Genomic DNA, 14,160 nt, shown 5'->3' with positions numbered 1-14,160 from the left:
GCAGATTGATTGGCCAGAGTTAGCTAGGTGAGAAGCAATAAGGAAGCAAAATGAGATTCTTATCCTCTCTTGACCTGATAGGGTGATGGATCTCCCCTCTCAAGACAAGAGGACAGCATCATTGCCTTATCCAGAGAAAGAACTGAAATCTGATTGTAGCTCAGGAAAAACTAGATTCCCATAGTTCATATTCTCTGATATAACACATTACATTGCCAGGGCTTCATCTGGTTTTCTTTGTTTTAACCATTACCTAAATTTAGCAAAACATGTTTTCTATTAGATAGCTATTAGACTAGAATAGCAAAAACATGAAAAATATAAAAATTCAGTAGTGGGCTGTCATGCTCCAACAAGCACTAATACATTATTATTGGCACCACAGACAGGTGAAAATATTTTTGGAAAGCAATATGACAGCATATAATACGTCATTAGATTTTTTTTAGGTTTACTTTTTTGTTACAATCTAAACTCTGAACTGTCTTCCTCCCTCCCTTCTCACCCCACATTAGAGAAGGGCTCCATTTGGCATAAATACATACATACATACACACACATATGTACATTTATGTATATTACATATATATGAAAAACCATATTATGCATACTCCTATTTATCAGTTCTTTCTCTGGACATGGATAGAATCTTCCTTCCTAGGTCTTTTGTGGTTGACTTGAGTATTTACTATACTCAGAATAACTTAGTCATTCACAGTTACCCTATGAACAATATTGCCATTACTGTGTGCAATGTTCTCTCTTGTCCTGTTCATTTCTCTCTTTAATATTTCATTAGATGGATCCTGCCTTTGACCCAGCCAAAATTCCATTGCTAGGACTCTACTCCAAAAAGTGATAACAATTAAAATAACTAAAACAAAATAAAAATAATTATAATAATAAAATAAAATAATAATTAAAGTAAAAAAAGATTGATAATGAAAATTGAAATAAATAGTGAAAATAAAAAGAATAAAAAGAAAATAATAAAAAGAAAGAAAAATAATTAAAAGAAAAAAAAGACCCATCTGTAAAAAATATTCAAAGATGCTCTGTTTGTAACAACAAAAACAACCTATGAGTCCAAGGATTGCAAAAGGGCCAACTTAATTAAGGAATAGTAAGATAATAGCATATCATAGGATCATAAAAATATGAAGCATACCAGGACATACAGAAATATCTAGATGCGGCAATGCAAAACAAATGCAGAATTGTACATACCCTGACTATAATTAAGAAGAAAAGAAAGAAGGAAGGGAAACATTGTGCAGGCCTAGTAGGAGACACAGAACAAAAACATTTTATTTGCTGGGTTTGGTGTTTGTCAGTGTACTTGCTTCTCTCTCCCTTTTTAAAATTGTTATTACTTTTATTTTATTTATTTTTTAGTATTTAGTATTTAATTTTTCCCCAGTTACATGTAAACAACAATTTTTAACATTTGTTTTTAAAACTTTGCCTTCCAAGTTCTCTCCCTTCCTCCATCCCCACCCCCCCTCATTGAGAAGTCAAGCAATTCCATATAGGTTATATATGTGTAGTCATGCAAAACATATTCATAATAGTCATGTTGTGAAAGAAAACATAGATAAAAAACTCAAGAAAAATAAAGAAAGTGAAGAAAATAAAACAAAAGTTTCTTCAATCTGTATTTAGACACCATTTCTCTGGGGACAGATAGCATTTTTCATCCTAAGTCCTTCAAAGTTGTCATGAATTGTTGTATTGATGAGAATAGCTAAGTCATTCACAGCTGATCATCCTACAATATTACTGTTACTTTGTACCCATGACATTTCACTTTGCATCAACCCATGTAAGTCTTTCTAGGTTTTTCTGAGAGCATCCTGCTCATCATTTCTTATAGTCCAGTAGTATTCCATCACAACTAGATACCACAGCTGATTCAGCCATTCCCCAATTGATGTGCATCCTCTCAATTTCTAATTCTTTATCCCCAGAAAAGAGCTGCCATAAATATTTTTATACATATATGTCCTTTTCCTTTTTGTTTTTTTAATCTTTTGGGATACAGACCAAGTGGTGATATTGCTGTGTCAAAGGGTATGCATGGTTTTATAGCCCTTTGGGCATAGCTCCAAATTGCTCCATAGACTGGTTTAATCAATTCACAACTCCAACAACAGTACATTAATGTCTCGTTTCCCCACATCTCCTCTAACATTTGTCATTTGCCTTTTCTGTTCTATTATCTAATCTAATAGGTATGAAGTACTATCTCAGAACTGTTTTAACTTGCATTTCTCCAATCAATAGTAAGTTACAATATTTTTTCATATGGCTAGAGATGGGTTTAATTACTTCATCTGAAAACCAATTATATCCTTTGATCATTTATATCAGTTGGGGAATGGTTCTTGTTTTTATTAATTTGACACAGTTCTCTATATGCTAGAGAAATAAAGCCTTTATCACAGAAGCTTGCTTCAAAAAAGTTTTTTTTTCACAGTTAGTATTGCTAACTGTATTTCACTCCATCCTATTCTCCCTACCCCCTATCTATTCTATTATTTCTATTCTTTCACTCTGTCCCTCCTCAAAAGTGTTTTGCTTTTGACTACACTTTCCCCCATTCTGCCCTCCCTTCTAATCACTCCTCCCTTCTCTTATCCCCTTCCCCTTCTATTTTCCTGTAGGGTAAGATATATTTCTATACCCCATTGCCTGTGTGTCTTATTTCCCAGTTCCATGTAAAAACAATTTTTAACATTCATTTTTATAACTTTGAGTTCCAAATTCTCACCCCTCCCCCCATTCTACCCACCCTCATTGAGAATGCAAGCAGTTTGATCTAGGTTGTACGTGTGTAGTCAGGCAAAACACTTTCATAATAGTGATGTTGTTTCCTTTCAACCTGTTCCTCCTCAAAAGTGTTTGCTTCCAATTACCCCCTCCTCCAATCTGCCCTCCCTTCTATCACCCTCCCCTCTCTCTTATCCTCTTACCCCCTACTTTCCTGTAAGGTAAGATAGATTTCCATATTCAATTGAGTGTGTATTTTATTCCCTCCTTAAGCTAAATCTGATGAGAGTAATGTTCACTCATTCCCTCTCACCCACCCCCCCTCCCACTCTTCCCCTCCACTGTAAAAGTTTTTACTTGCCTCTTTTATGTGAGATAATTTACCCCATTCTGCCTCTCCCTTTCTTGTTCTCCCTTTACATTCCTTTATTACCCCTTAATTTTATTTTTTAGATATCATCCCATCATACTCAACTCACCCTGTGCCCTCTAAATATATATTTATTCCCTCTAAATATTCCCTCTAATTCCCTCTAAATATATATTTATATTGATTATTACATTCCCTCTTTATATATATATATATATTTATATTCCCTCTAAATACACACATACACACACATATTATATATATAATATATATTATATATATAATATATATGACATATATATTATATTTATTATATATATAATATATATATATTCCCTCTAAATACCCTAATAATGAGAAAGGTCTTATGAGTTACAAATATCATCTTTCCAGGTAGGAATGTAAACAGTTCAACTTTAATAAGTCCCTTATGATTTCTCTTTCTTGAGTCTTATATTTGAAAGTCAATTTTTCTATTTAGCTTTGTTTTTTTCTTAAGAATGAATTAAATTCCTCTAGATCACTGAATGTCAATTTTTTCCCCTCATTGATTGCACTCAGTTTTGCTGGGTAGATAATTCTTGGCTTTTATCCTACCTCCTTTGACCTCTGGAATATCATATTCCAAGCCCTCTGATCCCTTAATGTAGAAGCTGCTAAATCTTGTGTTATCCTGATTGTGGTTCCACAATACTTGAATTGTTTCTTTCTGGCTGCTTGCAATATTTTCTCTTTGACCAGGGAACCATGGAATTTGGCTATAATGTTCCTAGGAGTTTTCATTTTGGGGTCTCTTTCAGGAGATGATCAGTGAATTCTTTCAATTTCTATTTTACCTTCTGGTTCTAGAGTATCAAGGCATTTTTCCTTGATAATTTCTTGAAAGATGATGCTTCTCTCTTGTTAAAACCATTGAGTGTGGGATGAGATTTTTTCACTTTTTTGTATGATTAATTGATAACTTTTAAAATAATTCTTAATTTGATAAGAAAAATTAATTTTAACGGGCTATGAAAGAGCTGTTACTAAAAATCTCTAATGAATTGAAGCTTTCATATAATAAAGTATTTTTTCCAAATATGAATTCACTTCAAATTTATATCACCAGTAACTAAATTTACTTATTCTAAAAATGAAATATTTATTAAATATTAGGTCCTCACTTAACTATTTGAGCTTCTAGTCACTAAAGACATATGGTAGCTTCCTCAGAAGATTTACTGGTTCAGTCCTACAGAAAGTAGTATCAAGTTACATGAGAGTGAATATATGATTAAGAATTCTAGAAGATTCTGGGTAATATCCTTCAAACTTAATATTATCACTTAAGCTTCCCTACTAAGTCTAGAAAAGTGAGTGGAGGGAAAGTCTCAACTTATCACATTACAAGTGAATTCTCAGAAAAAGTACTGAAAACGTTTTTTGGAGGCAATCCAGGTTAAGTGACTTGCCCGGGGACACCCAGCTAGTAAGTGTCTGAAGCCAGGTCCTCCTGACTGCATGGCTGCTGCTCTACCCACTGAGCCAACTAACTGCTCCAGTAGTAAAAACTTTTTGAAATAAAGAATATTTCATTTTCATCTTTGTATCCTCAATGCTTAGGATAGTGTTTTACTTAATCAATGTTCATTATGCTGTTATGATCAACACTAAAAAATTAATTGACTTTTCACAGGGAGCCTTTCTTGACAACTTCAGGCTTCATAGATGTTTTCTTCTAAACTCTTCCAGCCTTTATAATCAATACCATAGAATTTAAGATCAATTATACGTTGTATTATATTCTTCACTATGGGCAGCTAGGTGGCACAGTGGGTAGAGTGCTGGGCCTGAAGTCAGGAAGACTCATGTTCCTGAATTCAAATCTGGCTTCAGACACTTACTAGCTATGTGACCCTGGGCAAGTCACTTAACCTCATTTGCTTATTTCCTCATTTCTAAAATGAGCTGGAGAAGGAAATGACAAACAGTTTCAATATCTTTGCCAAGAAAACCCCGCATGGAGTTACAGAGAGTCACAAAATTCTTCACTACAATTTTATGTGTCTTGTCTCCCTTTCCAAACTGTGCCTTATATTTTACTTCTATTTTATCCAACTGTAACTATTCTTGCTAGGCTCGTAACAGGCATTTAGTTAATACTTGCTAAGTGATTAATCAGTGATCTTTCTTGCTGTGCAGAAGCTAAGGATGGCTATAAAAACTGGACTCCTGGGAAGCCATACCCCAGAGTAGCATTACTGAGCTCTCTTTTTTTCTGACCATGTCTATCCATTTTTTCATCTATGTCCTTGCCCCAAAACAAATTCTTTGACCCACAAAAGACAATGAACTCCTCTGGTATGTAAAGCGATTCACCTCCCGGCTGTAGACTTTTCACACATCATTTCATTTCATGCGTGCTATGTTCCAGCCAAACTGACTACTTACAGCTCCCTGAAATTCAAACTCCATCTCCTACTCCTTTGGATAGAGCAGGGGTAGGGAACCTGTGGCCTCAAGGCCACATGTGGTCCTCTAGGTCTTTAAGTATGGCCCTTTGACTAAATCCAAACTTCATAGAACAAATCCCCTTAATAAAAGGATTTGTTCTACAAAACTTGGACTCAGTCAAAAGGCTGCACCTAAGGATCTAGAAGGCCTCGAGGCTGCAGGTTCCCCACTCCTTGGATAGACTAGTGTAATGGCAAGCAAAGTGAGACTTTGTGTTGTTTTTTCTCTTGGAGTGCTTCTCAGCACTAAGGCAATCAAGTGCCTTTGAGTGAGTCTTGCCTTTGTTTGTAGGAAGGCCCACACCCTTTTGCTAATTAGGTCACTAGAGGTGTCAGGCCCTGGAGAGGTGTAAGCCCCAAGGTCCTAAACGGGGTATATATGCTCTGAGGTTAGCATTTTGTTTGGGGCTCACTCCCTGGAAAAGTGTTGTGTGATTTGAACAGACAGGACTCTGGGTAGCCATTAAGGAGCTTTGAAAACCCAGATATTGGTGCGTCTCTCTGGTAACTAAGAATATAGTGTTTTGGTCATACTGATTTCTGTTATTTGCTCTGTTTATATAATCTCTGCTTGTAATTTCATTTTGTGTTTGCTCTAAAGTTCAGGGTGCTGACTTTTCCCCCTGAAGTAAGCGAATGATATATGTATGTTTAATTAAAGTGAGTTTGTAAACCCCTTTAACTTTAAGTTTAAGTTAATCCTTAGAAAAGCAGATCAAAGTACATGTGCTAGCAGCCCTCCTGTGTGCTGGTGTTATTGGTCTTACACTGCCACAGTAGCTGCAAGTAACATTGTTGTTACAAGGTCTGTCCCTGATGCCTGCAATGTACTTCCTTCTCTCTCCTATGCCTCTTAGAATCCCTAGCTCCCTTCAAGGTTCAACTCATGCATGAGAAAGCATCCCCTGATGCTGGCTAGTTGCTAGTGCTCTCTCCCTCCTTAAATCATATGTGTGTGTGTGTGTGTGTGTGTGTGTGTGTGTATTCTAACTATTTACATATTGTATCCTGTGCTACAGAATATAAGCTCCTTGAGGGGGCAGGGACTATTTTCCATTTTGTCTTTGTATTCCCAGTGTCATGGGGACAGCTAGATGACACAGTGATGTCATAATGAGTGCTGGGGCTGAAGCCAGGAAGATTTATCTTCTTGAGTTAAAATCTGACCTCAGGCACTTAATAACTGTGCTACCTTGGGCAAATCACTTAACCCCATTGGCCTCAGTTGCCTCATCTGTAAAATGAGCTGGAGGAGGAAATGACCTACTGCTCCTGTATCTCAACTAAGAAAACCCCAAATGGGGTCAGCAAGTGTCAGTCATGACTGAAAAACAAATGAACAGCAATGCCTACTGCCTACAGCGCCTAGAAGAGTGCCAGCTTCTTGGATCAGATCGAATTGCGTCAGAATGTAATAAACGTAAACTGTCTCACATATAGTAGGTATTTAATACATTTTTGATGAATTGCATTTAACTGAATCTTGCATATAAAACCTGTAGCCCAAGGATTATTTTCCATCCTGGTACCTTAAGGAATCTCAATTCTTTTTCTTGTTTGTTTGTTTTTTCATTTTGGGGGTTTCTTGCTCAGTAAAACAGGTACTGGGAATGGTTCTTAGAACTACTAATTTTCATTTTCATATACCCTGCCTTGGGCCATAATAAGTGAATCAAGAACCAGTGAAAATTTATAGGTTGGTAGAAATTTTACCAAGCCTGCCAAATTATATGAAACTGCAAATCATTCTACGCTAAAGTGATCAAAACTCAGAAAACTGAAGAATAAAGCATTTTCCTTGCCTGTCAATCAGTTTCTTAGCTTTGAGACTATATACAGTCAGAACATGCAGTCAGAACAATTATCGCTTCCCAATGGGTGAGAAATCAAGGTCACAAACAGTCACAAATTATACTGTTTGTGGAAATATTACCAAACATACATTTGAAAGTGTGACGTACCACAGTGCAGCTTCTCCTGAGGCAACCTCCACAGCCTGGCCAAAAACTTAGAACACTTTAAAGAACATATAGACTATCAGGGTCTCCCTTCTATCATTGATTCATTCAACAAGCATATTAAGCATTTACTGTGTATAAGACACTGCGGGAGATAGATACAAGATAAATAAGCCTTAAACTCTACCCTTGTTGAAGGTGCAATCTAGAAGGGGAGCTAAGACAGGTGCACAGATAAACCATAAAAAATTAAAATGCTACCAAAACATTAGAGAAGTATATCATGCTATGAGTTTGGATGAGATCATTTCAGACTGAAAGGATCAGAGGACTCTTTATGAAGATGGCATTTGAGCTCAGACATGAAGGATAAATAAGATTTCAATAAAAGGGATGGGGTTGAGGGGGGTAATGAGAAGGATATTGGTGCCAAGGTATTAAGAGAAATCACTATTTTACCAGTATATTAATGACTATAAAACTATAGTTTTCTCCTGTTTCCTCAATAAGGTCCAGCTCTTATTAAAATCAATCTCTAAAGGACATGACTGATATTACCCCTAGCCCTCAAGGAACGTGCTCTTCAATCTTGGGTGGGATCCCACCCAACTAGGAGACTTGACTTCTGATTAAAGTATAAGCAGAATCCAGTCTGGGTGAGTTCTTACCCTGAGGAAATGAACCCCTGACCTTGTACCCCTCCATTAGAGTTTGGGGTAACCCAGTTCATAAAGGAGAAAACCAACCAGAGTGGTTGGGATGGAGATGGATTCCCCTGTCCAGATTGCTAGAGAGAGCTGAGTCTCATGATCAAGCCACATTCTCAGCAGGAGAAACTGAAGACTTGTAACCCACCTCCTCATTAAATGTCCACCAATCAGGGTTGATTTTCAGTTGTCAAGGGAATTCCTTTTCAAGGGTTATTTAAAGCTTTCAGGTTCTCCATGGAGCATCTTTGGTTACAGAGAGAAACCACTGACCATCAATTTATTGATTGCCAGCTAGCCTAATTAATAAATTTATTATTAATAACCCAGAAACTCTGTCAGCGTTTTTTATTCCTTTCAGTAGAAAAGCACAAAACCTGTTCAGCAGTAGCAAGTGGCTTGGTCTGGCAGAACATGATAAAAGATAAGGTTAAAAAGGTAGATGGGAGCCAGACTATAGAGAGCTTTTGAATGCCAGTTTTGGGAATTTGGATGATGTTCCATAGGCAATTGGGAATCATTAAAGGCTTTTGAACAGTGGAATGATAAGAGTAATATTCATTAGGATGCTTAATCTAATAGTGATGTGTAGAATGACTTAAAAGGGGGAAAACTGGAATAGGAGTTTGGGTTAATAGCTAGGGGTAAACAGGAGAGAGAAAGACTGTTGACTCTTTGAGGTAGTAGGGTTTACTGGTATCGATCTTTAAATAAAAAGTGACTGAAGATACTTTAAGAAACCATGAACTATATCTCCAATACTACTAACAGTGACATGCTCAGAGAAACCACTACAATCTCCCCCTCAGCTTATGAAATGGACCATACCTGGTTTGGCATCTTAAGGCAGAGAAATCTTCATACACAGGAGAGACATCACATGGGACGTGTGGCAGCCATGGAATTTCCACATTCACCAGACTTATTTCCAACTGAGAGCCATTGGTGGGATAGAGGAGACTCCACTCCAAGCCTAAACAACCCAGTCCATCAAATAAAAATCTCATTAAGCCACTCAGCATTAACACCAGTCAGCTAACACAATCACGACGATCTGTAAATGAGACTTCAACAGCACAGAGGACTGTGACCTCAGGAGGAGGTTCTCACATATTCAATTATAACTCTCTCAATCCAGGTATACAGAAGAAAAAAAAATTACCTCTTTTGGTAAAGTCGAGGGCAGGGAGAGACACTAATGTCGGGAACTCTCAGTGAAGAAATTCCTCCTACCAAGTCAGATCCATAGCTACTCTGTTGGACATCTACAGCTCTTCATAACCTGCCCCTCTAACTTCCCAGGTTTCTAACACCTTACACCCCACCCTGCCCCACATAGTCTGGCATGCATTGACACTTGACTCCTCAGTGTTCCTTGGACAAGACTCTCCATCTCCAGGCTCTGACCATGTTTCCAGGCTGTTCCCATAAGCCTGGAATTATCTCTCTCCTCATCTCTACTTCCTGACTTCCTTCAAGTCTTAGCTAAAGTCCCCCATTCTACAGAAGTTTTTCCTGATTCCCTTTAATACTAGGGTCTTTCCTATGTGGAAAATCTCCCATTTATCCTGTATATCTTTTATTTGTACATAGTTGTTTGCATATTGTCTCCCCTGTAAACTATGAACTCCTTGAGAGCAGGGACTATCTTTACTTTTTTGGATCCCCAGTGCTAAGCACAGTGCCTGACACATTTATTTGTTCAGTCATTTGAGTCGTATCTAGCTCTTCATGACCCCATTTGTGATTTTCTTAGTAAAGATACTGGAGTGGCTTGCCATTTCCTTCTCCAGCTCATTTTACATATGAGGAAACTGAGTCAAACAGGATTAAGTGACATGCCCAGGGTCACACAGCCAAATTTGAGGTCGAATTTGAACTCAGGTCTGGCACTCTATCGACTGTGCCACCTAGCTGCCCATCTAACACATAGTAGGAACTTAATCAGTGTTTATTAACTGTGTAATTTATACTCTTCATTGCCTGGACACACTAAGAGGTTAATGACACACAGTCACACAGTCAAATCCTTTCATAGGCAGAACTTGAACCCGGGTCTTCTTGACTCCAAGACAAACCACTATATATTCACTATACCCCTCTGCTTCTCAATAAATCACTTCTAATAAGACTATTTGACATTCAGGATCAGCTCATATTTCTATAGCACTAAACGCTTTCCCAAAACAATCCTGCATGGTAAACAATGCCATCATTATTATTCCCGTTTTTCAGATAGAGAAACTGAGGCTTGGAAAATTTATTGATTGGCCCAGCCAGAGTTATCAGAGTGAGTAAGCATCAAAGCTGGGTTTCAAACCTTCGGGTCTCTCCTGATTCTGAGTATTCTATCTATACGGCCTTTCGTAGGAGGACCAAATGAGATGACATATATAAAGCATTTTGCAAATTTTAAAGAGCTATATAAATGCTAGTTATCATTATTATTGTTAAGTACTGCTCTATGGTAAGCACTTTGCAAACCTAAAAGTACTATATGCCTATGAGTCATTATTAATATCATCATTACAGAACACTTTATTATATTTCCTCCTTTGGTCCTCAAAAGAACACTGTAAGGGAGGAAGTCTAGACATGATTATCCCCATTTTGCAGAAAAGGAAATGGAGGTTGAAGAAAAGTCAGATAACTTCCCTGGGATCATACAACTAGTAAGTAAAGGAATCAGGGTCCAGAATCAGATCTTAGAGATCCGATAACCTTTTTACTACATATACCCATTTAAGTCACTTATTCAACTACAACAGACAATGGCTATTATTCCAAATTATGTTTTCAGGTCTAAAATTTTACACTTGGGACAAGAATAGTCTTGTCTTACCAAAGGACCTGTTGCATGATCTTGCTCCACAGGGAATGTGTATGGCCCATATTAAATACTAGGGGCAGATTGTCGACATACAGATGTTGTTGTTGAGTCGTTTCAGTCATGTCCGACTCTTTGTGACCTCATTGGGGTTTTCTTGGCAAAGATATTGAAGTGGTTTGCCGTTTTCTTCTCCAGCTCATTTTATAGATGAGGAAACTGAAGCAAACAGGGTTAAATGACTCACTCAGGGTCACACAGCTAATAAGATTCTGAGGCTGGATTTGAACAGAGTTCTTCCTGACTCCAGGCCTGGTATTATATCTACTGTTCTACCTAGCTACCCCAGATATATGCACATCTTTTTATGAATGTCCTTCTCTCCCTCCACCTTTTCTAGTTCTTGCAAATCCACATGTATGGGGGGGGGGGGGAATAGTGTAAACATCAAGCTTCCTTCCCTCCTTTCCTCATATCTTCAGTTAGGTATTTTCTCTACGTTATTAGTACTTAAATAAGCTAACCTCAGCTAGGAAAGGAAATTCAAAATCCTATTTCCTCTAAGACTCCAAGCCTCTTAAGACCCACTTACCATCAAAAACAATGGTGATCCATGTTCCTCCAGCAATGCTGCCCTCTTCAGGTATGATATACCAACTCTTACAAGAAACTGAAAAAACAAGCAAGAGACACGTTGGAACAGAGGCCAGTTCAGACCATCATTTATCTTCTGTCTCTCAAAATCTATGATTCTAATATGATTAGATATCTTACATTAAGCAGGAGAATACACAATTTTCTCTTCTTTATCTCCCTTGGCACACACTCAAATCCCTCTGCCCTTCATAGGATCATAGATTTAGAGTTACAAGTGACCTTAAAAATGTGGTTCTTAGAACTGGATACATTACTCTAAAAGAGGTTGGCTTATGATGGCATACAGTGGAACTATTTCATTTTTCTAAAATTCTGGAGTCTACATTTACGTGAACACCCTCTTAAATTTAATTAACTTTTTTGCAGTCAGGTTGTGAAAGGTGAAAACTTGAGATGAAGTACTTAACCTCATCCAAAATAGAAACCAAAAGAAATTGTTCAGGTTAAATCATAGGCTCATCGGCTCACGGATTTAGAGCTGGAAAGGAATTTAGATGATGGTAAATCCAACAGCCCTGCCCCCATTTTGTAGATGAGAAAACTGAAGCACAGAGTAATTAAATGGTTTCCCCAATATAACATGATTAGTAAGTGTCTGAAGTGGAATTTAGAATCTAGGTCTTCCTGATCCCAAGTCCAGTACCCTCTCCACCATGACGTTCTGCCCTACTTTTGAGCATAAGTCATTGCATCATATGTTTTAACTTTTGAGTTTGACAACCAGTAGCTTAGTGCAAATTGAAGACAAATTATGATGGTGCCCATGTACAACCACCACAACCAAGAGCGGTTTTGTGGAATGAAAGAATGAATTATGGACACATTTTCCAGCATGATATGCTTCAAACCTAGAACCAGATAGGAGGGAAGATTGGACCATAAAGTAAGAGAGATAACCATGTAGTTCCCTTCATGGGTGAGCCTCCACAGCTAGAATCTTCTGAAGGAGATTCTTAAGTTTATTCTGCCCCTGGCTGCTGATGCCCAAATATATAGTGATTCTCAAAAAGTCACACAAAATCTCACAATAGAAGCTCCATATAGATTCAAACAGTGAATTAAGTGTCCAAGTCATCTATTGAGACTTCTCAGCTGGCAATCTCCAGATGTCAGAAAGAACCACACAGTGCCTTACTCACCTGCCAAGAGGAGCATCTCAATACGTATCAGTGAGAGGAGGCAGGTAATCATCTTGTATGCTTAGATAAGACATCCTAAGATCACTCAGTAATTACAAGCATCATCCATTTTGATTGAAGTATCACAGCTTCTCTATTCTAAAAAGTGAGGTGAAAAGTTAGTATCGAAATTTTTCATCACAGTGCCCTAAGCTAGTGCCAAGCCTAAAGAAAAAAATTCAAATAGGAATATCACCAAAGAGCCTTAGATTTTTCGAGAAGTCCCTAGGCTCTGGGAAAAGAGAATATCTAAATATGTTGTGTACAATTCTATTTGGGCTTTAATTTCCATATTTGTGGATTAAGTAGCAAAAATAACCTCTTTCAGGTTATGTTCATAGTGGAGGAAGAATTTCCAAAAGAAATTATAAAAAAAATTTACTATATGTACAGAGAAAAAGAGGGAGGAGAGTTAAAAAGAGAGAAAGGAAGAGGGAGAGAGAGAATGAGAGAGAGAACAAGAGGGGGAGAGGGGGAAAAGAGAGTGAGAGAGAGGGAGAGGGAGAGAGGGAGAGAGAGAGAGGGAAAGAGAGAGAGAGAGAGAGAAAGTGTGATACATGGTAAAATAGGAGAAACTCCCAAAAGGCTGTCAGAAGATATAAAAAGGGAAAGGTCATTTTCAATTGGGGGAAGGAATTGGCAGGAGGATCAGACCACTAAGGATAATGATGATAATAAACATCTGATGGTCTGGACATTCTTTTTGATGAAGTCAGTGAAGTCCCCAGATGAAATAAAAAATCTGCTTTGACAGGACTAAGAATTTGTGAGGATTGGACAATCCATAAGGCTACTTTCCTAGCCATACAAATTCGTATGAGAATAACTTGCACATGACAGAGGTAAAGTATACATAACTTATACATTACTTATACATGATACAGGGAACTGAGAGCTGGCCTTGATGCCCAAAGTATTGACTTCAAGTACCACTTCTGACACACACTAGCTGTATGACCCTAGACAAGTCACACAGCTTCTTAGTGACCCAGGCATTCTGTAAGACCATAAGCTGCAGAGCAAATGCTGATCTGCCTTTATAGGAGAAGTTCCTCACTATGAACTCTCAACATTGATAAAATTATAGGCATCAGCAAAAAAAAATTTATATGTGTACATATATGTAAGTATATATTTATGTGTATATATGTATACATATGTGTAAAAAGTATATACACACACATATATACATGTGTGTATAT

General features: G+C 37.5%; 1 protein-coding gene across 1 annotated transcript in view; it reads right to left on the bottom strand.

Moving 5' to 3' along the window:
• Window positions 1-12,971, bottom strand: part of PKHD1 (PKHD1 ciliary IPT domain containing fibrocystin/polyductin) — a 638,127-nt gene extending 625,156 nt beyond the window's left edge. Inside the window, exons 1-3 of the mRNA XM_036768333.1 lie at window positions 12,920-12,971; window positions 11,716-11,793; window positions 9,125-9,269 (exon numbers count right to left, since the gene is read on the bottom strand). Coding sequence (XP_036624228.1) covers window positions 9,125-9,269; window positions 11,716-11,793; window positions 12,920-12,971 — 275 coding nt within the window. The remainder of the gene's footprint in view (window positions 1-9,124; window positions 9,270-11,715; window positions 11,794-12,919) is intronic.
• Between the last annotated feature and the right edge of the window lie 1,189 nt (window positions 12,972-14,160).

Source organism: Trichosurus vulpecula, chromosome 7 (assembly GCF_011100635.1).
Source record: "Trichosurus vulpecula isolate mTriVul1 chromosome 7, mTriVul1.pri, whole genome shotgun sequence".
NCBI lineage: Eukaryota > Metazoa > Chordata > Mammalia > Diprotodontia > Phalangeridae > Trichosurus > Trichosurus vulpecula.
This window is presented reverse-complemented; position numbering and strand designations above follow the sequence as displayed.